The sequence below is a fragment of the Pteropus medius genome, unplaced genomic scaffold, assembly GCF_902729225.1.
Source record: "Pteropus medius unplaced genomic scaffold, Ma_sr-lr_union100, whole genome shotgun sequence".
In the NCBI taxonomy this organism is placed as follows: domain Eukaryota; kingdom Metazoa; phylum Chordata; class Mammalia; order Chiroptera; family Pteropodidae; genus Pteropus; species Pteropus medius.
In genome coordinates, this window is record NW_024354499.1 from 14,806,290 (window position 1) to 14,834,130 (window position 27,841).

At 51.8% G+C, this 27,841-nt stretch overlaps 1 protein-coding gene, 2 long non-coding RNA genes and 1 other non-coding gene across 10 annotated transcripts in view; 2 read left to right on the top strand and 2 right to left on the bottom strand.

Moving 5' to 3' along the window:
* Positions 1–298: 298 nt before the first annotated feature.
* On the bottom strand, positions 299–16,333 carry LOC120594614 (uncharacterized). 2 transcript variants are annotated; one of them, XR_005650650.1, is made up of 7 exons: positions 16,196–16,333; positions 8,887–8,959; positions 4,813–8,005; positions 3,106–3,202; positions 2,230–2,312; positions 1,346–1,442; positions 299–516 (listed from the first exon to the last, which is right to left on the bottom strand). It is a non-coding gene; the product is annotated as an uncharacterized LOC120594614 (long non-coding RNA). The 2 variants fall into 2 exon arrangements; XR_005650649.1 differs by lacking the exon at positions 4,813–8,005.
* LOC120594615 (uncharacterized) lies at positions 6,522–11,143 on the top strand. Its single transcript, XR_005650651.1, has 3 exons — positions 6,522–6,659; positions 8,789–8,965; positions 10,935–11,143. It is a non-coding gene; the product is annotated as an uncharacterized LOC120594615 (long non-coding RNA).
* On the bottom strand, positions 10,763–10,881 carry LOC120594705 (5S ribosomal RNA). The gene has a single exon (XR_005650663.1). It is a non-coding gene; the product is annotated as a 5S ribosomal RNA (ribosomal RNA).
* Positions 15,357–27,841, top strand: part of ATOH8 (atonal bHLH transcription factor 8) — a 31,843-nt gene continuing 19,358 nt past the window's right edge. Inside the window, exons 1-3 of one of the 6 annotated variants that reach the window (XR_005650648.1) lie at positions 15,357–16,994; positions 17,434–17,607; positions 24,244–24,379. Coding sequence is in view for 4 of the 6 variants with exons in the window: in XM_039852780.1 (XP_039708714.1) it covers positions 16,183–16,935; positions 24,244–24,435; positions 25,518–25,661 (1,089 nt within the window). In the remaining 2 variants the exon portion in view is untranslated. Of the gene's footprint in view, positions 16,995–17,433; positions 17,608–24,243; positions 24,436–25,517; positions 25,808–27,841 lie in introns of those variants that run through there. The other 5 variants (XR_005650647.1, XM_039852780.1, XM_039852782.1 and 2 more) reach the window with 5 other exon arrangements.

The following is a 27,841-nucleotide window of genomic DNA, read 5'->3' on the forward strand; positions in this document are numbered from 1 at the left end:
GGCACAGATCCAAAGTGGCTGTTCGTGAGGGTCTCTGGAGAAAGGTCTGCAGCTAATGAAAGGAAAGAAGACAAAGTGCAGGGATTTACTTTCCTCGTAGCTAAGAAGAGGCTTCAGAGTGTCTCTGGTGGTGTAAAGAAGGATATGACGACTCATACTGAATCGTATTCTTTCAGATATAAGGAAGGAACTTGTCCATTTTTCTTCAAGGTTTGCAAAGGTACATAAAACGTGGGACCAGCTCACACATCAATTAGGTCACTTTGGGCCACAAGTAACAGAAAACCCAACCACAATGTTTAACAAGAGCATTTATCATCTCTCAAAACAAGAAGTCCAGAGGAGGGCAGTTCCAGGGTCGATATTTGACAGTTCCGTGATGTCTGGGCTCTGGTCTCATTTCCCAGAAATTCTCATAGCTTTTCCTTCTGTTTGTAAGATGGTAGCTGGACCTCCAAGCACTATGTTCTCCATTTTGGAAGTGGATCGTTCAGTCCCAGTCAGGTCTTCAGACACCTGCAATCCCAGCCAACATCTTGACTGCCACCGCATGACAGACCCCAAGCTAGAACCCCAATAGCTAAGCCATTTTCAAATTCCTGACTCACAGAAACCATGAGATAATAAATGTTTATTGTTTGTCATGCACCCAGGGCTGGGACTAGAGTGAAGCAAGAGAGGAACCCGGGGTACAAAATTTGAGGCCCCACCCCAAGAATGAGCACCTCCTTAAATTTTGTGCATTAGTTTCCCCCTTTGCCTCACCCTAGTCCCGACCCTGTGTCTAGCAGCACATAAACCTCTGTCCCCTTGCCATTTCCCAGAGTGCTCTAGTTTGACATGGGGATCCTTGGGGTTCTGAAGAAGCTGGCTCCATCTCTGGTTCCAAGGGTGGAGCGTGTGACTAAGCCACTAAGCACATTCCAGTACCCTTAGGTCACAGTGATGGGATCGGTGTGGCATGTGACCCAGTCCTATCTAATCAGAGGAGATGTCAAGCCCTTTGCTAGGGATGCTGGGATAGGTATGATCCCAGTCTTATAATTGAACAAGGTAAGTGTAACCATGAGAACTCCTGGCAGCCCATTTGGGACCTCTGAGAAGAGCCAGTTTGGGACGAAGTTGCTAGCAGGATACAATGAAATTGGGTCTTTTGTGATATTGTTCAGCTGCTAGATTAACGCCTACCTGAAGCCAGCCTCATCTCTGGACTTTTTAACCGAGTGAGCTAAAAATTTCCCTTTTAAAAATGTAAACCAGTCTGAGTCTGGTTTTCTGTTACAGGCACAGGAAAGCAAAACTGTGGTGTTAAACACACAGAGGAGACCCTACTCTGCTTACTCACACAGACGCTGCCATGGATCCAGCTGCTTCACACTGTGCAGAGTGAGCATCCAGATGTTCCCATTAAAGTGTTCTTGTTTCAGCCAGATGTTGAGTATCTTGTAGATGGAAGGTTAACATGATTTAATGCTTAAAAGCAAACATTCTGCCCTTCCCCTCTCCCGGCCCCTATCTAGTGAGTGCTGTCCACTCGTAGTCCCTTCCAGGTGGCTATGTCCCACCCCAATCCTCAGACAGGTGCCATGTTTCGTATTATGTGGTACTCCCCACTACTACTTGTCCCCTTTCTCTGTTGTTTGTGCTGGGGATTAGTGATTATCCCAGAGAGCCAGGCTGGGCAACAGCCCATGTGTGGCCTGGCATGAAGAGATGAGCTGGGGCAAGCAGAGCCTTTCTTTGTCTCTCTGAACTAACACATCTTGAAGGAAGTATTTATAGACAGAGCCACAAAGCAGAGACAGGGCTATGGGAGAATGTTAAGCCAGCAAAAGTTACACAGGAGCAGAAAGGAGGAGCAGGTGAGGCTACAGGGAAAGAACTGTCCTAGAGTCCAGGGGAAGAATAAGCTTGTTGTTAGTGAGAGGAGATGGAGTTGATTCACAGAGAGAACAGTCCTCCTTGAGAAGGGGGTGTACCACTGAGAAGGAGATGGAGAGCAATTAGTCAGGATGTGCTATATTCTGCTGTGGAAACAAACAACCCCCATATATCAGTGGCTTAACCCGAAAAGAGTTTATTCCTGACCACACATGACCTGTCCATTATAGGTCAGCAAGGAAGGTACTGCGCACCCCGGTAGCATGAGAACTCAGGCCGATGGAGGCTCCACCTAGACACATGCTTCCACAATTGTAGAGGCAGAAGAGGGAAATTCAAAGTGCTCACCAGCTATTAAGACTTCCGTCCAGAGGCGACACATGTCCCTTCTGTTGGAAATTCATTGGCTAAAGCAAGTCTCATGGCTGGGCCTAATTTTAAAGGTAGAGAAGTCATAAGATGCCACTGTGTGTATGGAAAGAGAAGAAATAGGAATGTTTGTGACCAGCCTTGCTGATGTCCACAGAGAGGAAAGCTGGTCCCTAGAGCTGCCTCAGATCCCACAGGTTCACATTCCATGAGGCCCCGCCATGCTGTGGTCCTGGTTTGTACTCATACAAACCCCTCACCATTCCTATTGCCCCACATATGCCCTGCAATGCCCACCACCCTCCACACACACATTTGCTTATTCCTTGCAACGTAATCCAGGGACTTCTTATTTCCTTTGATCGCTCCTTTCTCAACTGGGAACTGCCTCCCTCAAAAGCCTATAGCCTAAAGCACATAGCACAAGTCACCTTTGTGTCTTTGCCTTACAGCAAGGTGGAGTCTACAGGCCCTCTTGTCTGGAGAATGTCAGAGAAGACTGCTGGAAGCTCTGTTTGCACATACCAAGACTTCATAATTCCCTTGGTAATAATACAAATCCATAAAGTTTTGTAGTGCTTACTGTTATCCAAGCACTGTGCTAAGAACTTTGTCTGAATTCCCTCATTTAAAATACGTTCGACCTCACCTTGCAGAAGAAGAAACTATGGCATAGAGAAGTAAGCAATTCCTTTGAGGTCTGATTTCGTGTCTGTGCTCTCACATTATAGTATCACCCAAGAGAGATGGTGAGGAGGACGTGGAGTCTGACAGGCCAGCCCTGGCCAGCTGAGATTAATCTTTGGGGAGGAGAGAGGAAGGGTGGAGGCTGCCTCAGGTGGATAGAGAACTTACCCCCAAGGAGGAAACAGCCCGGAGTCCAGGAGAAACACATTTAATGGGGCAGGGTGTGGTATCCTTCAGATGCTCCTGGGTCCAAACTTAAGTCTTTCTTGGAGAAGATTGAGAAATTAAAAGACAATAAGCTGTCTTTGACTGAGCACATATAGTGACCAAACTGTGGTCTCTAAATATTTTTTCTCATTCAAAGGAACTCAGGCTTCTTGGAGAATTGGCTGTTTTCAGGTCCGGAGCACAAATATATAAGATGAGCCTAGACATCATGTTCCAGAAAGTACCAAACGCCACCAGGGTCATGTCAAAAGGACTCAGGTGCCGACTTGAAGGAGGTCCTACTGGATAGAAGGGGATCGTTGGTGCATCAAAAGCAAAACTAAACAAACAAACAAAACCCTGCAATGAATTGAAACACATCAAATGTTTAAAAAATGCACAGGTTCAAAATGATAATAATAATAAAAAAGACATTCGGAGGATGCTTAGACAAAACTAACCATTCTGAGAACTGATAAATAAAGGGAAAGAAGCATTTTAAAAGCTAACTTTGGGGCCTCCTAATGATACAGTGAATTTGAGAGCTAGTTGGAAAGCTTCCCATTTACTCCCCAAACTCTCCCTCTGGCTTTCTTCAGGCCAGAATTTCCCCCATTAGAGACTCATTTCTTTGGGTTAAAAAGTGTCCTAAATCAAAGCAAAAATACCCTTGTGAAAGGCTTGTTAACTGCTTTCCTTACAGATTGTGACAGATGAAAAGTGATAAGTCTTATAGTTCTTGGGGTCTGGACTGACAGGGGTATAGCCAGAGAGGATGGGCTGGGAGGGGCAAAGCGCTTGGCCACGTCACAGAAGGCAGGAGAACTCCCTGGCCCGCCATTCAAAGTTCAGGTCCTCGATAGCCCAGTCAGATGGAGTCTGATCTGGCAAGTGGAAAGAATGGCAGAAATGTGCATTTTATTACACAGCCCGGAGGATTCAGACACATGTTGTCCTGCCACCGTTTTCTGGGGGACACTGTACAAGGGCTCCTGGAGCTCCCCTTATTGGCCTGTGTGACTTCCTGCTCTGGCAGTGCTGGACTGACACAGCTGAGTACTTCCAGCCTCTGCAAGCTTCACCAGGCCCCTCGCCCTGGGGCCCCTACTGCCAGGTCCCTTTAAGGCACCAGGCCCTTCCCTGTGTGGAGAAGCTGGTGCCGTGGAGAAAGGACATAGCCACATGGTCCCGGTGTGAGCTCTGAGCTGCCTGCCCTCACCCTCGCTCTCACAGCTTCCCACGCTGTTCTGACATGCCCGGCTTCTCCTGTGACAGCCCACTCTCTCCTCGCCCCTGATGCTTGACTACCCTCCTTGGGCTTTGCTGGGCCTGGGCCTTTCAGCCCAGGCTCCAAGTTGCCCTGGGTCCTGGGGTCCCTCTTTCCTTGCTGGTGCCCTCATGAAACCCTTGTCCCTGGGCAGGAGATTATTTACAGCCCTGCTGATCAGCTCTGTGGCTCAGCCAGATCTGTGGCTGGTCTGCCCTCACTTGAGGGTCTGCTAACCACCCTCACTGTCCTCTTTCCCGCCCTGCCACCTCGCCTAGCTGATTCTGTCCCTTGGGCCTCTCCTGGTCCCTCCCTCCTCGTTTCACGGCCTCCCCTGCTCAGAAGAACACCCATATTCCAGGCCCGAGCCCATCCCTTCCTAGTAATGCTCCTCAGCCTACCTTTTCCCCCTGAAACCGAGCGCCCAGTTTGGGGCTGACCTTCTGAGCCCCGTCCCCACACGCCTAACCCATGACTAATGGGCCCTGGCCGAGCTCCCCTGTCCTGAAACCTGGCCTTTGCTTGACCCCACGGGCAGGCCTGGGCGCCAGCCTCGGCCCTCCCTGGCTGGCCCCCTCCCAGTCCCCTTCCCACTGCCTGAGACTAGGTTATGACATCTTTCCACTGAGCGACTCTTATTTTGAGAAGGCAAACGCGGCGGCGCCCACAGGCATGTGCACACGCTAGTACACGTACACACGCATCCCTCCTCGCCCTAACACCTCACTCACTGGAGTGAAAATCTGGCTGGCCATGTTTATTTTTCTTCCTCTCATTTCCCCTTTAGAACAAACACCAGTCCTGTAACACGGACCACCCTCTCCCCTGTCCTCCCCTGGCAGCTGTGAATGAGAACAGAGTCGGTCTTTTAGCAGAAGGCAGCAGCCTGAATGAATTGATCAGAGCCTCAAAGCTAGCATGAGCATTTGTGTTTGCTTCTTAGAAACTCTTTGCACATCCCGAAGCTATTTTTCCATGTGCCTTGGAGCAAATGCCTCCCTGCCTCACCCCCTCCTTTCGAATTTTATTTTAGTTCATTTTTGGTTCCATGCATTTTGTTTTCTGTTTTCTACAAGGGAGCCTGAATCAGGGCCTCAGAAAAACAAGGCTGAGCTGCCAACTGGAAATGTTTGCTCTGGGGGCGAGTTCGGAGGCTGGCGTCAGGCGGGGCAAGATCCGTGCCAGTGGAATGTGATTTGGGGGGGAAGCTGCAGGTCACTCAATTGCTGGCAGCCTGCCCGGGAGCAACTGGATGCTTTCTGGGCTGTGTGTGTGTGTAGGCTTTTTTCCCTCATGCAAACAGAGCCCTGGAGACGTGGAGACAGAAGCATTAGGAAGAAACTAGACAGGGGGTTGGAAAATCAGGGGAACTGGAGAGATTAGGTGGGCGGGGGTGAAGGGAGGGTGCCAGGATCAGGGTAGCCACTTTATCGAGCATCCATTGTATTCTCAGCCTGGAGCTGGGGCTCTTGGGAGCAAGGGGAGATGCAAACCAGCCTGGCCCCCAGTGACTCATGGGCTCTTTGGAGAAACAAGGCTCCTGGTACAGAACACAGGCAGGCCAGCCTGGAAGCTCTCCAGAGCTGCAAAAATGGCTGAGGGTGTTCAGGAAAGGCTTCCTGGAGGAGGTGTGGTAGGGTCCTGAAGTATTGCTTTGAAAGGAGATGTGTTCAAGATACCGTTAGTAGCTACTATGTGCTGAGCCCTGGGCTAAGACCTTTACATTCATGATCCCCTTTAATCCTCCTAACAACCTCACAAGGATCAGTAATCTTTCTATAGATTTTGAAAATGAGGAAACTGAGGCCCAGAGAGAGTAGGGAATTTGGCCAAGCTCCCAGCTTGGAAGTGATAAGCCAGGGCTCAACCCAGGGCTGTTCCATTCTAAAGCCCTGGAAAGAGAACTGCTAAATTCAAGAGGGGGATCTAAGAGTTGAAGGTGGATTCCCCAGACGGCAGTGTGGAAAGTGCTTGGAGATCAGAGAGGACCCTGCCTTGTTTCGTCAGTGACCCATGTCCCCTCTCGTACTTCCTAGCAGACCCCCTTCACATGCCAAGTTCTTTCCTACCCCAGAGGTTCGCTCTGGGACTGCCTACTTTGGGGGTCCTCAGAAATTATTCTTGCTACTCTGAGTAGTGCATGAAACTTAGGCAAATCAGACAGAATGGATTTCTTCGGGACAACCAGCACGACCCTAGAGTTGGAGTCAGGAGACCTGGAGCTGCCACTGCTTTCCAGAGATGTCGCGTGAGTTGTTCAGGACAGGTAGAGCTGAGCTTGTTGGATAGAGATGAGATAGATAGTAAACTATCTAGTTAGAACAATTTCACTGATCACCTGGGGATTTTATTGTCCTGATATAGTTGGTCGGTTGGTCTCACTCATTGATTCTTTTTGACCTAATTGACCACTAGTGTTAGGTAGACACTGGCTTAGGGGTCACCTAGGCCTGCCAGATCATCTACATTGGTTGAACGGACTTATCAGTTCTGTGAGATGCCTGATTTTTACCAATTATTTCCAAGAAACAGACAATTGACTGAATTAACGAAACCTAGTAACCGTTTTGGCTTATCGGAGAGTCTGGATCTGACGTCTTTGGTCCTTAAGAGACAGGCCACCTACCACTTCACCGACAACAGCTAGATCCCCAAGAAGGCTGGGAAAACCCCTCTGAACAATGGGCTTTGGGACTCAGTCTCCCCCATCAATAAAATGGAAAGGTTGGACTAGACCAAGAGCAGCAAACACATAGCACGAATACTGCAACCCTTACTATTCCAGCCACAGCAGACATGGCTAATCAATTACAGTACTCGTTCCCTTGGGACCCATATCCAGCCTCAGAATCCTTTTCAATACAGGGCTTCAGGCAGCCCCTACCAATCAATTAGATTTGACGTGTGTGATAAAAAGCATTTGTCCTCCAGGCACTAGATGATCTCCAAGCGTCCCTCCAGCTGTGCTGATCTAGAATTGCAACTGATTAGGTGTCTGAGGCCTCAGCCTGGAGACCACCAGATCTCCAGCTGTCCCTGGGGCTTCCCAGGTCTGTGGTGCTGCCCTTGAGCAGGGCCATGCCTGAGCTGGTGCCTTATTAATTTTCCTCACTGCTAATAAATGTGCATTGCGTCAGCTCCGTCCTGCCCCCTCCTGTTCTCCGGCTGCCGCCATCAGCAGGGACTTTTTCAGAGAGCTGTAAAAATAGTTTTTTTGAGGAGCCTGCACAGAAGAAGCAGCCAAGCCTTTTTGTTTCCTTTCTTTTTTGAGGGAATGGGGGAGATGAGTAGGGAATGCTTCACAATGAAGGAATGTGCTCCTTGGGGGAATTTAAAGTTGTTTTCCTTAAAATAATAATAATAATAAAAAGTTATCACACTGGTTTCACATCAAGCCACAGAACGCAACTGTGAGGACTGGTAACAGCTCCCAGGAGATCACTGGCTCAAGCCCGTCTCGTTAGGCTGTTGGTCGACAGCTGGGTCCTGATGAAGACAGCCTTAATGAGCCGCTTGCTCCTCACCAGCCCCGCCGGCTGATCCAGCTCCGGTGGTCCAATGGGCTTGATGGCTCCATGAGAGAGCTTGTCTTGCCTGTGATGAAGGTTAGGCATGGAGGAGAGCTTTCTTTCTAATGTTTCACTCTCCCCCAATGGTGCCCTGGAGAGGCTTTGAAGAGGCTTAAGACAAATGCTAAGATGCTAGAGATGGGAGGGTCCCAAGGTATGTAGCCTCCACCTCCTCCTCATTCTTCCCATTTTACAGATGAAGAAACAGGCTCGCAGGTGGTGGGGGACAGGGGAAGCAGGTGCTAGAGGGAAGGGTACATAGCTGGTCCGGGGGAGAGAATGAATCTTCTGACTCCCAGACTAGCAAGTCAAAGCTGCAGGAAAATCTGATAGTGGCAACCCCGAGCTTCTCAAACCTGACAAATGTATGCCACTGTCTCAAAAGGCACATTGTCACAGAGCCCTAGGACATAATTATACTCTTATGCTTTATGCTTTTAATTCTTATGTAACTATAAACCAAAACAAATAAATAAATTAATAAAGAAAATCACAGAGGTGATAAAATTCACATTAACAACATTAAGTTAATATGATGGATAATATTGTTTTGCTGAAGCAGAACCTGTAGGGTATAGAAGAGGAGCAAAGGAGAACGATGGAAGCCTCCGGGCCTTCCCCGTCAGAGGCCACTAGAATGAAGGAATCCGGGGGACAGTATAGTGTCGGGGGGTAGAAGGGGACAGGGCCAAGTCATGTGCTGGTCAGAGGAAGCTGAGAGTCGTAGCTGCTTCGGGTTAGCCCTCAGATCTTCTTGGGGTATATTTGCCCAGCATGGCCTGGCTTGCAATGTTTCTTCCTTGGACAGGTCTCCTTGAGGCTCAGATCATGCTGTCTCTTCTCAGAAAATCCTCGACCATGAGGGAAGTGCCATGTGACCATCCCTTCTTCTCTCTGCCATCTTACCTGCCAGTGGGAAGAACTCTCATTGGGCTATGCAAGGGAGCAGGCGCTGCTCCTCCCTGCCACTTCCTGTCCCCTATGGGTAAGAACACATACTATAAACATGATGCATAAGTAGATCATATTGTGTGTTACAGCAGAAAAAACCTGGTGGTTCTTTTGTAAATGAGTAGTGAGGGGAGGTCTCAGTGAGGAGGTGACATAACATTAAAGGCTTGGATGAGGCCAGGGGACGAGCATTTGTCAGGGAAGTGGTTTGCCTGGCTAGATCCTACTATCGTTCCAGGCTGGTTCAGTGCCCCTTCTTCCAGGAAGTCTCCCAGAGCTGCCATACTCAGAATTCCCACAGCATTTCCTGCAGCATTTATCACTTTGTGCCATGCCTTACAGCTCTTGTCAGACTTGCATAATCTTTCTCCTGGACCAGAATGTCAGCTAAGGGCAGGGGTTTTTGCTTTGTTCACTGCTGTATCCCCAGTCTCAGTTGGTGTTCTACAAATGCATATCAAGTTGTCAGAGATGGACCAATTGGGGATGGGAATTGTCTGTCTTCAGTGCTTGAGCTCCCGACAGTAGATACCTCATCTTTCTGCTTCACCGCCATCTTGGACTCAGCCTAAGATTTGGCAAATGAATGCATGGCCATTGTCCCTCACTCAACTGATCAGGCCAGAAGACCCAAAGTCAGAGAAAAGAGAGTGAATGCGACGTGACCACCAGTTCTTGTGACGTGATCAATTCTGTCTCTGGATCTACTGGTTTCTTCTATCAAAATGGCTGGCTGAACAGCTGAGCAAGCCCTAGTCCGACCCAAAGTGGGCCTTCCTTTATTATTTATTGAGTGCCTACTGTGTACCAGAAATTGTTCTAGAGGCTGGGATATAGTAGTGAACAAGGCAGGCAAAACTCCCTGCTCTCATGGAGCTGACATTATAGTTGGGGAAACAAATTAACAAACAAACAAAACCCAGAAAAAAAAAAGTCAGATAATAGTAACTGCTTGAAAACTTAAAGTGGAGAAGAGGTAGAAAATAATGAAAGGGGCTGGTGCAAACTTTATATGGGGTGCTCGGGGACAGCCTCACTGAGAAGGTGACATAGAAACACCGGAAAGCGGTGATGGAGTGAGCCATGAGACGACCTAGGGCAGAGCATTCCAGGCAGAGGGAACTGCCAGTGCAAAGGCCCTGAAGTGGGGCCAGGGGGACCGGGGCTGGGGTCCGGGGTCCGGGATGGGGTTCCCTGGGTAGGTCTGAGGAGCAGCTAGGAGCCCAGTGTGGTGGGAGCAGAGCGATGGGTGGGGGGTGGGAAAGAGTGGTGGGATAAAGTTAGAGTGGAATGGGGGACCAGATGTCAACTTTGGCTCCTATTCTAACATTCCAGTTTGCCACTGCTGCATAACAAACCACCCCACAATGAAGTGGCTTAACATACAATTTAGTATTTGTTCCCATGGTTCTGTGGGTTGACTGGGCTCGGCTGGGCGGTTCTTGCCGGTTCTCCCATGTGGCTGCAGCCAGATAGAGGCTGGGGCTGGAGGTGTCTGAAGGCTCCACAGGAGAGGATGTTCAGGGTGCCCTCTTCACTCACAGGTCTGGCACCATGGAGTTCTCCATGGGGCCTCTTTCCAGCAGAACAATCTAGACTTATATGGTGACTAAGGGCTCTAATTGGCAAGAATCGGAAACAGCTAGTCTCCTTAAAGCACAGCGCCACTTCCACTGGGTTCCATTAGCCAAAGTAGTTGCAGGCTAGTCCAGATCCACTGGGGTGGAGGAACAGATTCCACCTCTCCATGCATGCAGGGAGTTGATGGCATCCCCTAACACACCTGAGAAAAATAGGAGGTCACTGGTAGGGTCTTTTTTTTTTTTTTTTTCGCCTACAGCACCTGGTCTTCCTAGGTGGTCTCCCATCCAAGTACTAACCAGGCCCGACCCTGCTTAGCTTTCGAAATCAGACGAGATCGGGCGTGTTCAGTGTGGCATGGCCATAGACTACTGGGAGGTTTTGAGCAGAAGAATGACGTGGTATGTTCTCTGTTTTAACAGGCTACCTGGCCAATTGTGCGGAAACCTGGCACCTGCCTGCCCATCATGCCAGGCTTCTGTTGCTTGTAGAGGGCCTACTCTCCCCCCAACCTCTAGGCGTGCCCTCTGCAGGGGAACCTGCTCCACTGCAGCAGAGCACGTGCTCTCTGCTGAGAAGGTGCACCCTATCAGGTCTCAGGGAGAGAGTGCTGAAGGCCTCCTTATCTCCCTCCTGCAGTGCCCTCATCTGGCTCCCGTCCCAGCCCCAAAGACTCTCTCGATTTTCCGTAATAGGGATGGTCACGTGGATAAAGAAAAGTAAAGGGAAGACTGGAGAGTAAGTCTGCAAGAGTTTCCTGCCTGGATGCCTCATTGCTGTCCTCTGGATCCAAAGTCTTGCTGGTTAATGGTGGCAGTGCGGGCACTGTCACTTGGGGGCCACCAGGCTGATGGTATTTTACTTTCTGCTCACTCCCCTGGGTGGTCCTGGTCAGGGCTGCTGTGACTACAACTCCAGCGGGCACCAATCACACGTGCTCTGTTTCCTTCTGGCAGTCTAATTTCCATTCTTCTTCCCTTTCTCTAATGAGTGACACACCTACTTTGGAACAATCTGAACATCCAGAAATAGAGACTCTAGATTCAGGAATATAGAACTTCATGGAACAAGCATCCAAGGTTCCATCCCATCTGGCCACGGAGATGACAAGCACTGGATGCCACCCCATAGAGCCGTCCTGTTCTCACCTGTGGGATGACACCAGTGCTGGATACTAAGATCTGGGGTTCATATGCCTGAGATTCTTGACCGTCCAGAGGAGGTGCTTCTGCCATTGAACCCTGACCTAGAAAGAGCTGGGGGGAACTGGGCTGGTCCAGCGGAGGCCAGTCACTTCAGCTGAGAGGTGGACAGCAATAATTTCACGCAAGCTGGCAGCATATACAGGCACAGCCTGGCTGCCAAACAGGCCAGCCCTACAGGTGGACCAGTTACTAACCTCCCCAGATATTAGTCACTGAGTTCTCAGGAGGCAGTGAAGCACATGGTTCAAACTTGGATTTTTGGGTCAGTTGGCCTGAGTTCAAATCTCACATCTGTTATTTCCTTTCTGTTAGCAAGGTCTTTACTCTAGGAGCCTCCATTTCCTATCTGTAGAATGGGTTTACCTCCTTGGGTTGTTACAAAGATTTTGTGAAATCACTCCTTGGATGGCAGTCATTATTACTGCCTGTTTTTCTAGCATTTTATTCCCAGTGGCCTAGCCCTAAGCTCTTGCCTTCTCTTCCCTTTTTAGTTTCTTTCCTGTTCCCTGGACCAGCTGTCCAGGGGATGTGGAACCTCCTAGTGGCACCTTCATGCTGGTTGATTCAGTGGGGGATGTTTTTAATGTAGGGCATAGGTTTTCTTGGGGTGCCTGCATTGTCCCATCCAAAGAAGAGGGTGAGACCACCTGGAGCCTCAAGAGCCTTTTCATCCTGGCAACTATGAATTCACGAAATCCATACTACTGTCATGGCAGGGCCACCACCTTGGCTCCAAAATCAGCAAGAATTTCCTTGTGGGAGATAGCAATGTCGTGTGCAGGCCAGGCAGTGTCATACCACCAGGGGGCACTGCCTGGCTGGGCTCTCTTCCCACTTCTCAAGGAGGCTGAGGGAAGGCAGCAGTGGAAGTCACAGGATGCTAGGGGGCCATGGGCAGGTAGACTAGATTTAGAAGGTCTGCCACCAGGCGGGCTGGAAATGGCAACAGGGACCCTTCACAGCACTTGAGCTCTTTACAGGTTGCCTCCTGTTCCTGTATATGCCATTTCATCTTATGACTAAGGGGATGATGCCCAGATAACGAGCTGAGGCTCAGAGAGGTGAAGGGGCTGCTAAAGGTCACACAACTGGTAAGTGGGAAACCTCTCCTAGGCTTGCCTGATGCCAACCCTGGGGCTCTAGGATTTGACCAATAAGAGAGGCAGTATGATGAGGGGGAAGGAGTGGGTCTGTGTCCCACTCTACCTTGACCCAGCACAGCACACCTCCCTATCCAATCTCCTCCCCTCATTCCACACCACGGAATCTCAGGGAGCTTCTCTATTGGCGGGGGTGAGGGGGGGGCGGGCGTTGGTGAGGGGCTCAAGATCAGTGAGTGGAGACCATGATATGCAACCAAGACGTGATTTTCCTGGTGTGCAGCCTGGCCTCTTTAGGGACGATTTCAGTCTTGCCAGAGACTTCCATAAACCCTAAGTAGCCATGGGCTAGCCTGCAACTGCACCCCAAGTTTGGGGCAGACCCTGGACGGAGCCTGGGCGGCTGTGCTAACCCAGGGTGCTGAAGGCTACCATTCACTCTACTTTATGCCCCTTGGCAAACACTGTATAGGCAGCCTCACTTAACCCTCATGTCAGCCCCGTGAGGCACACTATTATGATTGCCATTCCCCAGAGGGTAACACTGAGGTGCAGAGAGTACCTTAGCAGCTCTGGAGAAGGGGGTTGGCTTTTCCCCCATCTCTGCTACTGATTGGCTGGATGCATGAGAAGTGGGCAAGCTGGGGTCTTAGCCTCCGCTTGGGATCTGGAGAATGTAAAGGGCATGAGGGCTGGTTGTCCTTAGGTAAAGGATTCCTGGGCACCGACTCTTGGAGACAGGAAGGAAACAGCAATCTTTCTGGAGCCCACAAGCCCAGGAGCTCAGACAGATCTGCAGTGGCAGCAATACTTGCGAGTGAGCATGTGCAGAGGCCAGCAAGGGCGACAGGGGGCTGTGATGATCAGCCAAGGCTTACAAGAGGAGGGGAGAATGGAGTTGGTCATCAAAGGGTGAGGAAGAGAGTGCTCTGCAGAAGGGAGGCATGGGAAACCTGTGAGCAAAGGCCAGTGCGTTAGGGTAGTGGTAGGCTAGGTGGGGAAACAGGAGAATGAGAGCTCCTCTCTGGGGCACGCCCTTGGCTTTCAGGACATAGATAAAGTGCAGGATGACACTGGGTGTCCAGGGAAGGGGGGAGTTCAAGGAGCATGTACACTATGAGGCTGGGACTCATCTCGGTGGGAAAAAAAATGAAGTTTTGCTTTTACTATAATTAGAAAACTGCATGCCTCCATGTGTGTGTCCCTGTGGGAATGTGGATGTGTGAGCATATATCTGAAGACTTATGTCAAAGATGTCAAAGTCCTTTTATATCCATGATCTCTTTTTACTTGCTCAGCTACCCTGAGAGGTTGGCTAGACAGAAGTATCCTCAAGGACAGATGACAAAACAGAACCCCAGTGGGATGAAATGTCCTGGCTAGCGTCATAGGTCTCAATAGTTGAAAACCTAAGACCCATCCCAGCCTCCTGGCCTCCCGGCCTCAGCTCTGTGTTCCTGCCCCTGGGACCTTATGCCCCATCCAACCTCTCGGGACCCTGCTTGCCACAGGCAACCCCCACCCCAGGGCATTCTCTTTTGGACTCTGGACTGTGTGTGAGCCCTGCATTTTCACAAGAAAACCTTACCAGGTCTGGCAGGTCTAGGGGCAGGAGTGGAGGACTGAAACCAGAAAGATGGAGATCCTAGGGGCAGCAGAGGCCAGAGCTCAAGGCCAGGTCAAGGGTCTATCTCCTCCCAAACTGCTTTTAGCATCCACCACTGCCTTAAGGAGAAACTGTCACCGAAGGGACCTGTGAGGAGTGAAGCCCTGTGCTGGTCCTTCAGGGCAGCCTTGGGATGTGGCTCTCAGATGAGGGCTCACTAGTTTGACCCTCTTCTTTCCAGAATCTCCAGTGGAATTGCACAGAGGACAGAGGGTCTGGGGAATGGACATCTGTCCCTTGCCAATAATAGCAGGCGCTTGTAAAGTCCTCACTTTGTGTCAGGTGCTGTTCTAAGTGGTTTGCACATATGTGTTCAATGAATCTTCACAAGCATACTGAGAGGAAGACACCCTTATTACCTCCATTCACGGATGAGGAAAAGGAGGCACAGGGAGGTTCGATGACTTGCCCAAGGTCACTCAGTTTGTAAGTGGCATAGCTGGGGTTTGAACCCAGAAAATCTGCCTCTAAGAGCTATTCTGCCTCTGTTATATTAATAATAACTACCAAAGCAACCATTTGATTAGTGCCTCCTATGTACCAGGTACTTAATTCCTCACAGCAATGCAGTGACTTAGGTATTGATATTCTCTGCATTTCATAGATGAGTAAATCCGAGCTTAGCAGCGGCTGGGGTGAGATGACTTCAGATTCTCACAGATGCTAGGTCTGGCTAAATCGGAAGCTTGCACCCTACTCCACCTTTTGAAGGCCTGTTTGACTAGCTATGTGACTATAGGAAAGCACATTCCTTTTCACAGCCTCAGTTTCCCCATCGCTTAGGCCTTCTGCTCTTGGCCTTATTGCTCCAGCAAGTGGTAGAATGGATAGGGTTGCAGTGCTGTGGGAATGCAGATCTCAGGGAGACTCCAGAGCCTTTCCCTTCCCCCATCGACCCCCGCTTCAAAAGTTGCTGCTCCGTTTTTATCTCGATTGGTTAGTGTTAGGGTGGAGGGGTGAACCGGGAAGTACTGTGTGCGGAAGGTCGATACCTCGGCCCCGAGAGGTCAGCAAGGCCGGGTAGAGTAGGTCCAGCAGTGATTTGAGGAAGGGCCGAAGGGCCCAAGGGCCCAGAAGCCACGTGCTGGGGCAGTTCTATAAGGCTGACCGTCTTCTGGAAAAGAGCAGCGCCCCCGATTGGAGGAGGGGCGAGGAGTGAGAGCCAGAGAAGGCCGATTCTGGGCAGAAGGGGTGGGGGCGGAGGGGAGGTAGAGAGGACGCGGACAAAGGAGGCGGCCGGTAGCCCAGCTGTTTTGAAAAATGCTTCCTGTTTCTTTAAAGGCGCTCGCGGCTCGAGCGGCCCGGCTGGGAGGCGGCGGCGGCGGGAGCTGCCTGCTCTCCGGGCGGCGGCGCTGACTGATCTCGCGAACTGGGCTTCTGTGTAAACTGAGGCTAAACAAACACAGATGGAGCGCAGCGGGCGTGCTCCAGAAATGCTGGCACGGCGGCAGTGACTTCAGATGACACTCTGAGCGCTCCGGGAACGGACTGCCCGGCGGCTTCGCGGAGCCGGCGGCGCAGCTGCCCCGGGAGCGGGGGAGAGAGGGTGGGGGGCTGGGGGGAGAGCACCGGAGAGCTCGAGCCTCCGAGGTGCCGAGCGCGGCGGAGCCAGGCAGAGCCGGGCGCCGCGTGCAGAGCGAGCGTGGCGGGCGCGCGTCCCGGGCAGCCCCACGCCCCTGCCTCGCGCGCTGCCCGCGCCATGAAGCACATACCGGTTCTCGAGGACGGGCCGTGGAAGACCGTGTGCGTGAAGGAGCTGAACGGCCTCAAGAAGCTCAAGCGGAAAGGCAAGGAGCCGGCGCGGCGCGCGAACGGTTATAAAACTTTCCGATTGGACTTGGAAGCGCCCGAGCACGGCGCCTCCGCCACCAACGGGCTGCGGGACAGGACCCAGCGGCTACAGCCGGTCCCGGCCCCGGCGCCAGCCCCGGTGGCGCCGGCCGCTCCCTCAGGTGGGGCCGCGGACACAGTCGGGGAGCGCGGGGGCTCCCGGGCACCGGAGGTCTTGGATGCGCGGAAACGCGGCTTTGCCCTGGGCGCAGTGGGGCCGGGACTCCCCACGCCGCCGCCACCGCTGCCTCCAGCGCCCCAGAGCCAGGTATCTGGGGTTCCCGAGGTACAGTCTTTCCGTGAACCTGGCCTTCGTCCCCGCATCTTACTGTGCGCACCGCCTGCTCGCCCTACGCCGTCCGCGCTCCCTGCGCCCCCGGAGACCTCAGTACGCGCTGCGCCCCCCACGCGCCCGGGGGAAAGTTCCTACTCGTCAATTTCACACGTAATTTACAATAACCACCCGGATTCCTCCGCGTCGCCTAGGAAACGGCCAGGCGAAGCTACCGCCGCCTCCTCGGAGATCAAAGCCCTGCAGCAGACCCGGAGGCTCCTGGCTAACGCCCGGGAGCGGACGCGGGTGCACACCATTAGCGCAGCCTTCGAGGCGCTCCGGAAGCAGGTACCGTCTCCCAGCCGCACATCTTTGCTGCGCCCGAGGACGATTGCCTGAGTGGGTGGGTGAGTGGCCGGGGGACTTTAGGGAGGATGAGGGTGTATATGAAGGTCAAGTTTTCCCTGCCCGGTCAGCTCCAGCACCCAAACAGATTTGGGGCCTCCTGGGGTATTGACCCTTCACACAGAGTTGGTAGGGATCTTAGTTTGCAAAGTGGAGATGACGGTCCCCCCAAGGCATGCCGTGGTCCCTCCCGCCCCTCCCCTCGGGGTGACCCTGCCTGCGCGTCTGACTTCAGCTCTCATAGTTCACTTTTATGGCAGCGACTATTTGTCAGCCGGAGTCCCTTGAGCGCGGTGGAGAATGGAGAGGGGGAATGTGGGAATCTGTCTCTGGCAGGGAAGAGGGGAAGACCCCTTTGGGCATTTGGACCTTGGGAGGCCTCGAACGCTGCGGAGGGGCCTGAGGTTGCCGGAATATAAGAGCCCTGCATTCCTTCTTCAGCCCCAAGCTCCCAGTAGAGAGGTTGCTTCTGGGTTCTGCACCCCTTGCCCTGGCGTCCTTAGGGACCCGGGCTACAGGCCTGCGCCCCCTCGCCAGGGGCGCCTCAGGAATTGGCTGGTGAGAGCCTTTCCAGGAGATCCCTCTGCTGCTGCCTTTCACCTTGTGGTGAAGCAGGTGAGTCTGCTGAGGAAACTGTTTAGTTCAGGTACCTTCAGAGTCTAGTTCTGGGATGGGTCAGGGGCGTCTCAGTTTGGGGGTGGTGGGGGCTGCCCTCGCTGGACAGCGTCGCGGGTGGGGGAATGAGGAAGGATATTTACTTAAGAAGTATCCATGGTGGGGAGAGGCAGTTTTATAATTCCACTTTAGACCAGATTGAGATTGCCCTGGGGTTCTAGGCTTCTCATTTTCTTAGAGAATGGAGATCTAAGAGGGTAAGTGGCCCCTACCCCCAACCCACATAGGGCATGGGGAAGGGTAGGGGGTGGATGTGACTGGTTTGAGTAGTCAGGTTCTTCCTTGCTCAGCAGCAGACTTCCTGTGTGACTCCAGGAAAGTTACTCAACCTCTCTGGGCTTTAGCCAACAACAAAACAGGTCAGAAAACGTGACCTTTTTTTTTTTTGATCACACTGTGCTCTTCCTCCTGCGTGTGAGGTAGGCAGTCGTGCCTCTGTCCATTCATGAGAAGGGAATTGAACTGCTTGAGGATAAAAGCCCCTATGACTTTTGAGCTAAAGTGTCTTGCTTGGTTTGGGTAAGATGTTTGCTCAGTGAGGTGGGGTGGAAGGGTTAAGACTACAGCCGTGCTAGTTAGGACCCTGGGCAGGGGGCCCAGTGGAGCATTCAGTCTGCCATTGGGCAGTGGTCTGAGTCTGAATGCCTGGGGAGGACAGCAGCCTGTAGAGTGTCCTGCAGCCTACTCCCGCAGGATGGAAGGATGAAGGTCGGAGAGATGCCTGTCCACCTTGCAACTAGGGAGAACCTTCCCAGATTGGGGAGGCCGCATGCCCAGAGCATCACAGCTGGTGAGTAGCAGGCACCTAGGACCTTTGACTGCCAGTTCAGGCCCTTTCTACCCCTCTGGCTGCTGCTTTCAGCACCAAGAAAATATTTCACAGATGGTAAGACTGAAGTTCAGAGCTATGTCAGGTGATTGAAGCCTTGTGGGTTTTGTACCGCATACCTCCTTGGTGTGCCATTCACTAGACTCCAGTGTGCTGGTATCTCCTTGGCATTGTGCAGTCGTAGCCTGCATAGCTGTGTGCCACTGTCATTGCAGAGCCTGGCTTTGAATCAATGTTAGTGAGTTGCTCCAGTGCCCAGGCTCTTGCAGCTCTGATCCTCAGCCTGTTGAATGTCCTAGAGCTGTCCACCCTTAGCACAGGGCAGCCAGGCAACTTCTGTTTTGTCCATCTCACTATCCTCTCAACCAGGAAGGGATCGTGGGGAGTGGGGTTGCTTAGCCACAGAGGTGCAGGTAGGGAACAGGCCCTCTATTCTGGGAGGGTGCGGGGCCAGGGTGGTGGGTATGTGGGGCAGATGGTCAGGCTGAAGCACATGCCACCAGCCCAGCTGCATAGAGCCCTCCCCGCCACCTCATGTGAAGGCCATGTGTGCACAGCTGGGCCTGGCCCATGTGCAGGGCTGCTCTGGGGCCAGGTGGGAGGGGGTTGAAGTGGAAGCCTGGCCTTACTGGGTGGATGAGGGGAGGGGCCAGAGCTGTGGGCCTTGGGCTTCTGGCAGAACCTTCTGGCTCACAGACTGTGCTCATCCTTGGGGCATCTGGTGTGCGTGCAGATTTCCTCTCTCCCATGAAAGCACAAAGTCCCTCAGCCTTGATGGAGGAATGGCAGCCTTGCAGGCAGAGGCCTGAGGTGGCAGTCAGGCCCCCTCCTCTGCTACCCCTGGGGTTTTCCAGGGAATCTTCACCAAGGGAGCTCAGGATGGCCCAGGAGGGGCTGTGGGGATGGTACCCCTACCCCCACACCTCCCTCAGTCTCAGACCCTTCTATCTAGCTCCCTCATGCCCACAGCTTAGGAGCCTCAATGCATTGGGCCTGTGGTCGCATATCTGTCGTGCTACCTTCCCTTGTTATAGATGAGATACTTACAGAGAGGTTAATCAAGTGACCAGAATTTGTACCCAGACCTGTCTGGCCCTGGAGTCATGTCTCTTAATTACTAAGACCTAGGTTCTCAAGGTCTAGTCTAGTCTCCTTGCTGTGTAGAAAGCTGGGATTTAAAAAAATCTATTTAAATAGAACTTGACAAGGATCTTTAGCAGCTCTGCGTAGAATGGCTTTGTCTCAAGAAGTCTGTACTCACTGACACTGGAGATTAGAGAATAGTAATTTCAAATGGAATTAAATACTGAGTTGTGATTCGTGGACAGTGATGGAGCTCTGTGGTCCACGGGTCTCTGTGGACTTCCAGGAGGGCATCTTGGGCTGGGTCTGAAGGGTGGCTAGGAGCTGGCACCAAGGCCGGTGGGCAGAGGGCTTCCAGGCCTCTCTTACATTGGCTGGTAGATTCTTGGCTTTGTTTCTCTGTAGCATCTTCCTGCATTTGCCACAAATGCATCCCATTCTGAGGTAGCAGGTATTCTGATGTCCATTTAATTGGCAAGGTAACTGCGGTCCCCTGAGGTAATGCACCGATCTAAGGTAATGTAGATGGCCAGGGGTAGAGCTGGGTCCTCAGACTCCTGTGTTGGTGCCCTATTCACGCTTTCCTGCATCCTGGAACCTGGAGAGCGTCTAGCTTGGGGTAGGTGGGATGGAATGTTCTGAGGGGTATTTGAAACCTTGTAAAAATCCCCAAACTTGCTCTTCTGAAGCCTAAAAATCTTTGTGGGGTGAATATGAGGCAGGTTCCTTCTCTTTCCTGGAAGTTGGATAGTCCCTCAGGAGTTAGAGCTAAGTGACCCTGCTGCCTTCTTCGACCTGAGTCCTCTGACCAGGGTGAGCAGACGACTGCATGGGCTCTTCTATAGGCAGTGGGGTGGCTGGACATTGGACCTTGCTGTGGATGCTCAGAGAGGTAATACACAAAGGCTGGAGTCCCATGGGACCAGTCCAGAACTCTCCATCTGCAGCTAAGAAAGATGGCCTGCCCACCTCCTCACCTTAGGCTGTAGACGCCCATCCAAACCCCAAGCAGTTGCTTCTGGCTAATTGGAAAGAACCCAACTAAGATGGGAGTTCAAAACCTAAAAATTCTTCCACCAGCTGAGAGTCACAGGAAATTTTTACACCCCCACCATCAAATGCTCCATGAAGTAGAAGTGATGTTTTCTACTTCTTGGGATTGTTTATAGATGAATGTAGGTATTATATTCAAAATACTCAGCCTTCTGCCTGGCTTAGTAGACCACAATAAACAGCAAGGGGTGGCCCGATCCCGGTCCTGCAGGGTGGACAGGGCGTGTTAGCCCCGCTCTCCAGATGAGGAGACCAAGGCTCAGGGATGAAAGGCACTTGCCCAAAGTCACACTGCTGGTAAGTGCCCAGGATTCAGACCAGCTCTTTCCTCCTGACCTTGGCCTCCTAGAACTAGAACTTGCTGCTGGATTATCACTTTGCAGTGGATGCCCAGGCCCAGAGTGCCTCTAAGCTGGGCTCTTGGGGCCAAGGTGCTGCATCTTGGAGCTTGGGCACCAGGACGACCTGGAATTAGCCAGGTGGGATGAGGAGCACACTCCTCTACACACACAGGGAAGGGGGAGGAGGAGGAGGAAGAGTCGTTTGACTGAAAGTTGCCCCTGGTGTCCTATATGTGGCCACCTCTGGTAGTGGGAGCCCAGAGAGCCCTATAGCCATGTGCCTTGGGCACCAGACAAACAAGCTTCTTGGTTCCATCCAGGTCTTAGCTGAGTGACCTTAGCTGGGGCCCAATATGTCACCTCTCTGTTTTCTCATCTGCAGATGGGATAATAATCTTTTTGGGGGGAAAGTTTTAAATGGGATAAAACTACTTGTAAATAGCGACCTTAGTGCCAGATATACAACCGAAGCTCAACAGGTGCTTTTCTTGTTACACCTGGACTTTGATAGAAGCAATGGAACAGTGTGCCCATGTCTAGGGCCTCTACCAGTGGGGTACTCTCTCCCTGGGGTGCCCTGTCCCAGAACTCTCAGGGACCTTTCTGTCCCACAGACCTGTTTATTTGTTCAGGCTGATAAAGCAGGGTTCTCTGGCCTCTAGTTGGGAACAGGCAAAGTGCATTGTTCTGCTGGCTTTTCTTGGATGGGTTCGGAGCGGCAGCCAGGCTGGGAGTGGGAGGTGGGAAGGGGAAATGCATGGGACTTGGCGATCTCTCTGTCACCTCCCTGCCCTTCCCTGGGTTTTCTAGCCAGGTAAAGGGCAACTCCTTGGCTGCTGGAGCATTTTAAAAGGTGACAGCAAACCTTGCTTCTGATGTGGGTGTCTCTCAGGACCCCCAGCGGGTGGAGGATCGGCAGGCCTGTGTCTTGTCTCCACATTTCCTGCTTCTCACCCTCTCTGGAGCCTCTCTTTGGAGATGCATGACACTGACTGAACTAAATTTGCTGACATGTGTTAGGCCTTACTCTGGGCAGTGTATATGTCATCTCATTTAATCCCTACTGCACTGTGAGGTCAGTCCTGTTAGCAACATGATGAGGACTCCAAAGCTCAGAAAGATTATGTCGCTTGCCCAGAGTCTCATAGCAAGGAAGCCCAGAGTTGAACCAAAAGGTATGTATACTTAAGCTCTAGGCCCAATAGCTAAATCTTTATCTTCAGAATGAAGAAAGATTTTTGAATCCACTTCCAAACATTCTGGAGTCACCTGGTGAATATGGAGGGAAATCATTCATTTTTTCATTCATTCCCTCATTCAACAAACCCTCTTGAGGTTCCCTTATGGGCAGGACCTGTGCTGGGCTTTGCAGACAGGGGCCTTCTCCCACAGGTTACAGGGAGACTGACCATTAAATGAGTCACAATAATCAGGAGTTAAGGACAGATTGGGTGCTTCTAGAGCATATCAAGGGCACCTCCCCCTTTCCCCTAAACCTGTGATTTAGGGTTGGGGTGGGAAAGTCAGATAAAGCTCCCAGACAAAGTGAGTTTAAAGTGAGATCAAAGTGGATGTTACATTTAGGGCCCCCATCTTAGGTGACCATCTTGTTCATGCTTTATCTCCAAGGCCTAGAATAGGGTTTCTTAACTTCAGCACCGCTGACATTTTGTTCTGGGTAGTTTTCTGTTGTGGAGCATCGGAGGATCTTGCTCATGGTAGGATGTATAGCAGCATTCCTGGCCTCTACCTGCCACAGGCCAGTAGCACCTCTCCACCTGCTCTCACTAGTGACAATCAAGAATGAAGGCCAGAGGGGAGGGAGGTTGAGGGCCGGGAGAAAGGGGTGAAGAGTTAAGTATAAATTAGTAGTTGATAGATGGTCACGGGGATGGAGAGCATGGCATAGGGAATACAGTCGGCAGTAATGTAATGGCTAGGTATAGAGCCAGACAGGTGATAGGGTAATCAGGGGATCATTTCATACACTATATAAATGTCTAACCAATGTACTATATATTGAAGCTAATAATAAAATAAAATGCTGAAAAAAAAAAAAGAATGTCTGCAGACATTGCTAATTGTCCCCTGAGGGACAAAATCGTCCTTGGTAAAGAACCATTGGCCTAGAACAGTGCCTGAAGTATAGGAGTGCTCACTAAATAATTGTCGAATGGATGCACCATGGGGGTCCCGCTCTGTAGGATGAAGGTTAATCAGTACCAGATATTGGTGGCAGGGATGGATGCTGTGTACAGATCCTAGAGAGCCAGAGGGAGGAGGAAACCTGGAGCCTCGGTTGGTGGGCGAGTGCATTTCAGCCATTTAGATGAAAGATGCCTCATGGCAGCAGTGGCTCTGTATGTTAGCCCCTGTCGGATGGACCTAAGACCTTTCCACATTACAACAGATAACTCTGCTGCAGTCTTCATAGCTTTTTGTTCATGCAGCACAAACATTGGTGGACAATGTTAAAGAATTAGAGGCTCTGTCTCTCACCCAGTACAAATCCCCGAGCAATTAGTGTCTAGTTAGTGATGAATCACTGACAAACATGTCAAGTCTGGTTGGGGCTGTAAATATTTATCATGCACCTGTTTTATACCCAGCAGCATCTCAGGTTCAGAGGCCGTCAAGAAAAAGAGAAAAGAAAAAGAAAACCACCAAAAATATGTACTCTTCCAGCTGAGCACTGACACTTTTGCTTCTTGTATGTTCCCAGAGTCCCTGACTCTGTGATGACATAACATCGCTCTTGAGTATGAGTTCTCTGAAGGCGGGAATCACATTATTATGCATCATTGGAACCTCAAGTGCCTAGCAAAACAAGTGTCACTGAATGAATGAATGAATGAATGGAATATCAGAGCTGAAAGAAAAAGTCTGTTCTCTCAGATGGACTTCTTCTCATGGAGGGCAGGGGACAGAGCTCTGTCCTGGTGGGAACATACTGTGCTTCATTCAGACTGACTTGTGGACCCCAGCTGAGCCTCAGTTTCTTCCCCTACAAAACAGGAATGTGGATACCTCCCTGAATTTGTGAGTGGATGAGCTGAGATGTGTATGAGGATACAGATGGTGCTTAGAACAGAGAATAAAATACGGGTCTATGGCTTAGATAGGCCATCTCCAATGCCTAGCGGTCCCCTCTCAGGTGGTGCAGATGTCACTGTGAGTGGCCCTATGCCTGCCCGGGCTTCCCACAGGGATGTGCTCAGCACAGAGACCCTGGCAGCCCATCCTGATGCCTTCTCACCTCCCCCTACCCAGGTGCCGTGTTACTCATATGGGCAGAAGCTGTCCAAACTGGCCATCCTGAGGATTGCCTGTAACTACATCCTGTCCCTGGCGCGGCTGGCTGACCTCGACTACAGCGCCGACCGCAGCAACCTCAGCTTCTCCGAGTGTGTGCAGCGCTGCACCCGCACCCTGCAGGCCGAGGGACGTGCCAAGAAGCGCAAGGTATGCGCCAACCACTCAGGCAGCAGCCTCTGGGGACGACAGGGGAGATGGGGACAGGAACTTGGGGTGCCCCACACTTACCCAGGCTTCCAGAGGGCCAGTGAGATCAGCCTCTTGGAGCTTTGCTGGGCTCACCCAGCTTCAGAGCTTTTCACATCCCTGGGAGTATGGACATGGCCTTACTCCTGGTAATGGGGCTGCTAGGGACCTTGGACAGTAACCCAGGGCCTCTGGGCCGTGTTTGCTTGTCACTGAAATGAGGACAGTTTATCTCTGAAGCTCTTATATAGCCCTTGAGAGATATCGGATCAGGGTGAGATCCCCTGAGTAGGTGACAGTCCAGGAGAGATTTGGGAATGTGACTTGGCTTGTGTGTTACCTCAGTCCGTGCGTTAAGGCAGGTCATATTCATTCATTCATTCATTCATTCATTCATTCTAGAGGCATTCAAGCCCCAACCCGAGTGTATGGTCCCAGTCCCCATGCACCTTGCGGGATGGTCAGAGGACCCTCTTTATCAACAGATAAGGGCAGGACAGTGTGGTGAGGAGGTCCTGGAGGCCTGTGCTAGGGACTGTGGAAGGCCAGGCAGAGAAGGGACAGGTTACCTCTCTTGCCCAAGGGAGTTTGAAAGGGCATCTTAGTGTAAGTAGTGTTTGAATTGGGACCAGTGGGATGGACAACCAAGAGGTGAAGGTCACTAGGCAGGTGAAGCAGGGAATAGCATCCTAGGCATAGGGAACAGCCTGTACAAAGCCTGGCATATTTGGAGAAATATGTGCAGGAGGAAAGGCGTTGGGCATAACTGTGATTCCCAGATGGCCTGTGCTTCCAGCATTTCCAGTTGGGGGCCAGTGCCAGGCGGTGCCGATGGCAACCCTCTGGATCTCTCTTCCCACGGGCTAAAGGGAGAGGGACAGAGGGTGGGACCCAGTCTATATCCAGGAGGAGGGTGGTCAGCTCCTCTGGGCATGGGGATGGGGAGTGTGGGGAGCTGGATGACTGTCACCTACCATTGGTTCCTTCCTTCCTGGCTTGCCCCTCCTCCATCCCTGAAGTTCACCACTCCTTCTTCCCAACAGACCCTCTCGGGGTTCTCCAGGTTTCTCTGGGGCCCCTGGGCCCTGAGCCAGGGAGGCCCTCCATGGGTTCTCCTGCCTACACCAGGGAGGGCTGTGGTGCATCCTCACAGCCAGCTGCTGCCTCGCATTCCTGGGAGTGATTAACGTGGACCAGTTAGATGAAATCTTCATCAAGTGGGTGAGAGAGGAAGCGCCACTGGCTGCTCACAGGGCGGCTTTCCACTGGAAAGTGACACGGGTAAATTACGGGCGTGATTGATGGCTCCATGCAGTGCTCTGTGACAAAGGAGGTTTGTAAACTCTCTGTGAACTTCCCCTGGCATTCGGGCTGTGCGGAGGTATAGATGGGCAGAGTGGGCAGGCGCCTTTTCTCCATCTCTGCCCCTCGTTAACCCTCCCCCCAGGTCCTCCCTTCACCTGCCAGACAGGGGCACTGCAGCCCCTCCCTTCCCTGCTTCTTGATTGGAGCAGACAGTGTCCTGGGTTGCAGAGGAGGCTGATGTCTGGGTGATGAGAAAGAGGGAAGAGTGGGGTGAAGATGCCCCGTGGAGACAAACTTTTGGCTGCCCCCGAAATCATCTCTAATCTGAGACACTTTAGAGGCCATCTGGTCCAATCCCCCCACTGTCCAGACTGGGAGACTGAGGTGGAAGATTGTGGTTAAGAGCACCAAACATCTCTGACTTCAAAGTCCTGGCTTGCTACCTATCACCCGTGTCTTCTTGGACCCATTCATAACCTCTTTGAGCTTCAGTTTTCTTGTTAATAAATGGGGATGGTGGAAACATGATCAGTGATTTTTAAGGTCCTTTCCGGTTTGACTCTCCAAGAGGACATCTTGCCTCACCTCAGAAGAGCACTGGACAGCTTGCATCCTCATCACCCTCCCACCAGGCAGGCTGTCCTGGGGTTGCCATCTCCCAAGTGCTGGGCCTGGGCCAAGACAAGAGGACCTAGATGGAGGGACAGGACAGGGTCTTGGAGCTGCTGAGACCTCTGAAGGCTTCTATGGGTCCAGCATTCTGCCCTGACAGGTTGGGGGCTCACAGGACCACCCTACTCTTGCTGCTGTGCCTTCGTGCATTTCTGTCATCACGCAGGTGGCTGAGTTCTAGGGTGTCCTCAGGGATGGTCTCCAGTGACTTGCCTGGTGGACCTGAGTGGGTGGCTGGGCTAGGCCTCTGTTTCGTTAACCAGAACCAAGGGGGATGCTATTTCTAGAGATTCGTTCATTCATTCATTTATTCAATCAGTGTTTATTGAGCACCTACAGTAAGTTACACACTGGGGAATTCTACACTGAACACCCGGGCACTGTGATGGGATGTCTGTGGCAGGGCAGGCTTGATCCTCTGTAGTCCCTATAGACAGAGGGGTGTGAGTTTGGGGATCAGATCAAGCCCCCATTAACCTTCCCCTGTAGCCACTGAGATCAGCCTGAGGGTTTGGGGATGAGACTGTGCCAGGCTTACATTCTAATGAGGGAGATAAAAAGTAAAGGAAGGGAGAGACTAGAAAATGGGCCATTGTAAGTGATCAGCTCAAAGAAAGTCCTCAATAAATGGCAGCTGGGATGGTGATGATCACCGATGGGATTGATGATGATGTGAGCTGTTCCACTTGAGGACAGCTCCCTCACAGCTATTGTGCCCCGACAGTCTGGAAAATCCTTTTTCAGAGTGCCTCCTTGGGAGATTGCACCCAGGTCCTCTGAGATCCCTTGCAGCTCCGATGAGTTGCCCTGTCCCTCCAGACCTATGTTAAGAATGGGATTTAAAGTGAACGTGGCACATCCCTGAGACCCCAGGCACGATCCTTTTGCCCATCTCAGACCCTTCCTCCCGGGATGGGGGACCTGCCTTCCTTGACTGGTGAGTCTTCCATCTCTGGGCCTCTCAGGATGTGACTTCGAGGGTTCAGAGCCCTGTTTGGAAGCCCCTGTCATGCAGAGGCCAGTGTTGGAGGCCGCTCAGCAGAGAGACCGGCGGGAGGAGTGGAAGGGCTCTGGAGAGCTCAGTTCTGACTCCGGCTGCAGCCAGAGATAATGCACATTAAGCAGCTGGCTCTGGGCCACATTTCCACAGCTCCTGTTTTTAAAACAGCAACTCCTGGGAGCTGAGGAGGAGGGTGGGGGAGGGGGAGGAGGACAAGCAGTAGAACTGTTCTACACCTGGGCTGGGTGGGCCTTGCCAGACCTACAGAATAGGAAAGGACCAATTTCCCACAATCTAGTCCACCCCCTTCCAGCAATTTTGAGCCATTGAGCATTGACAACAACAACAACAACAACAACAGCTACTAACACTGATGGCAAAGTTTAAGCC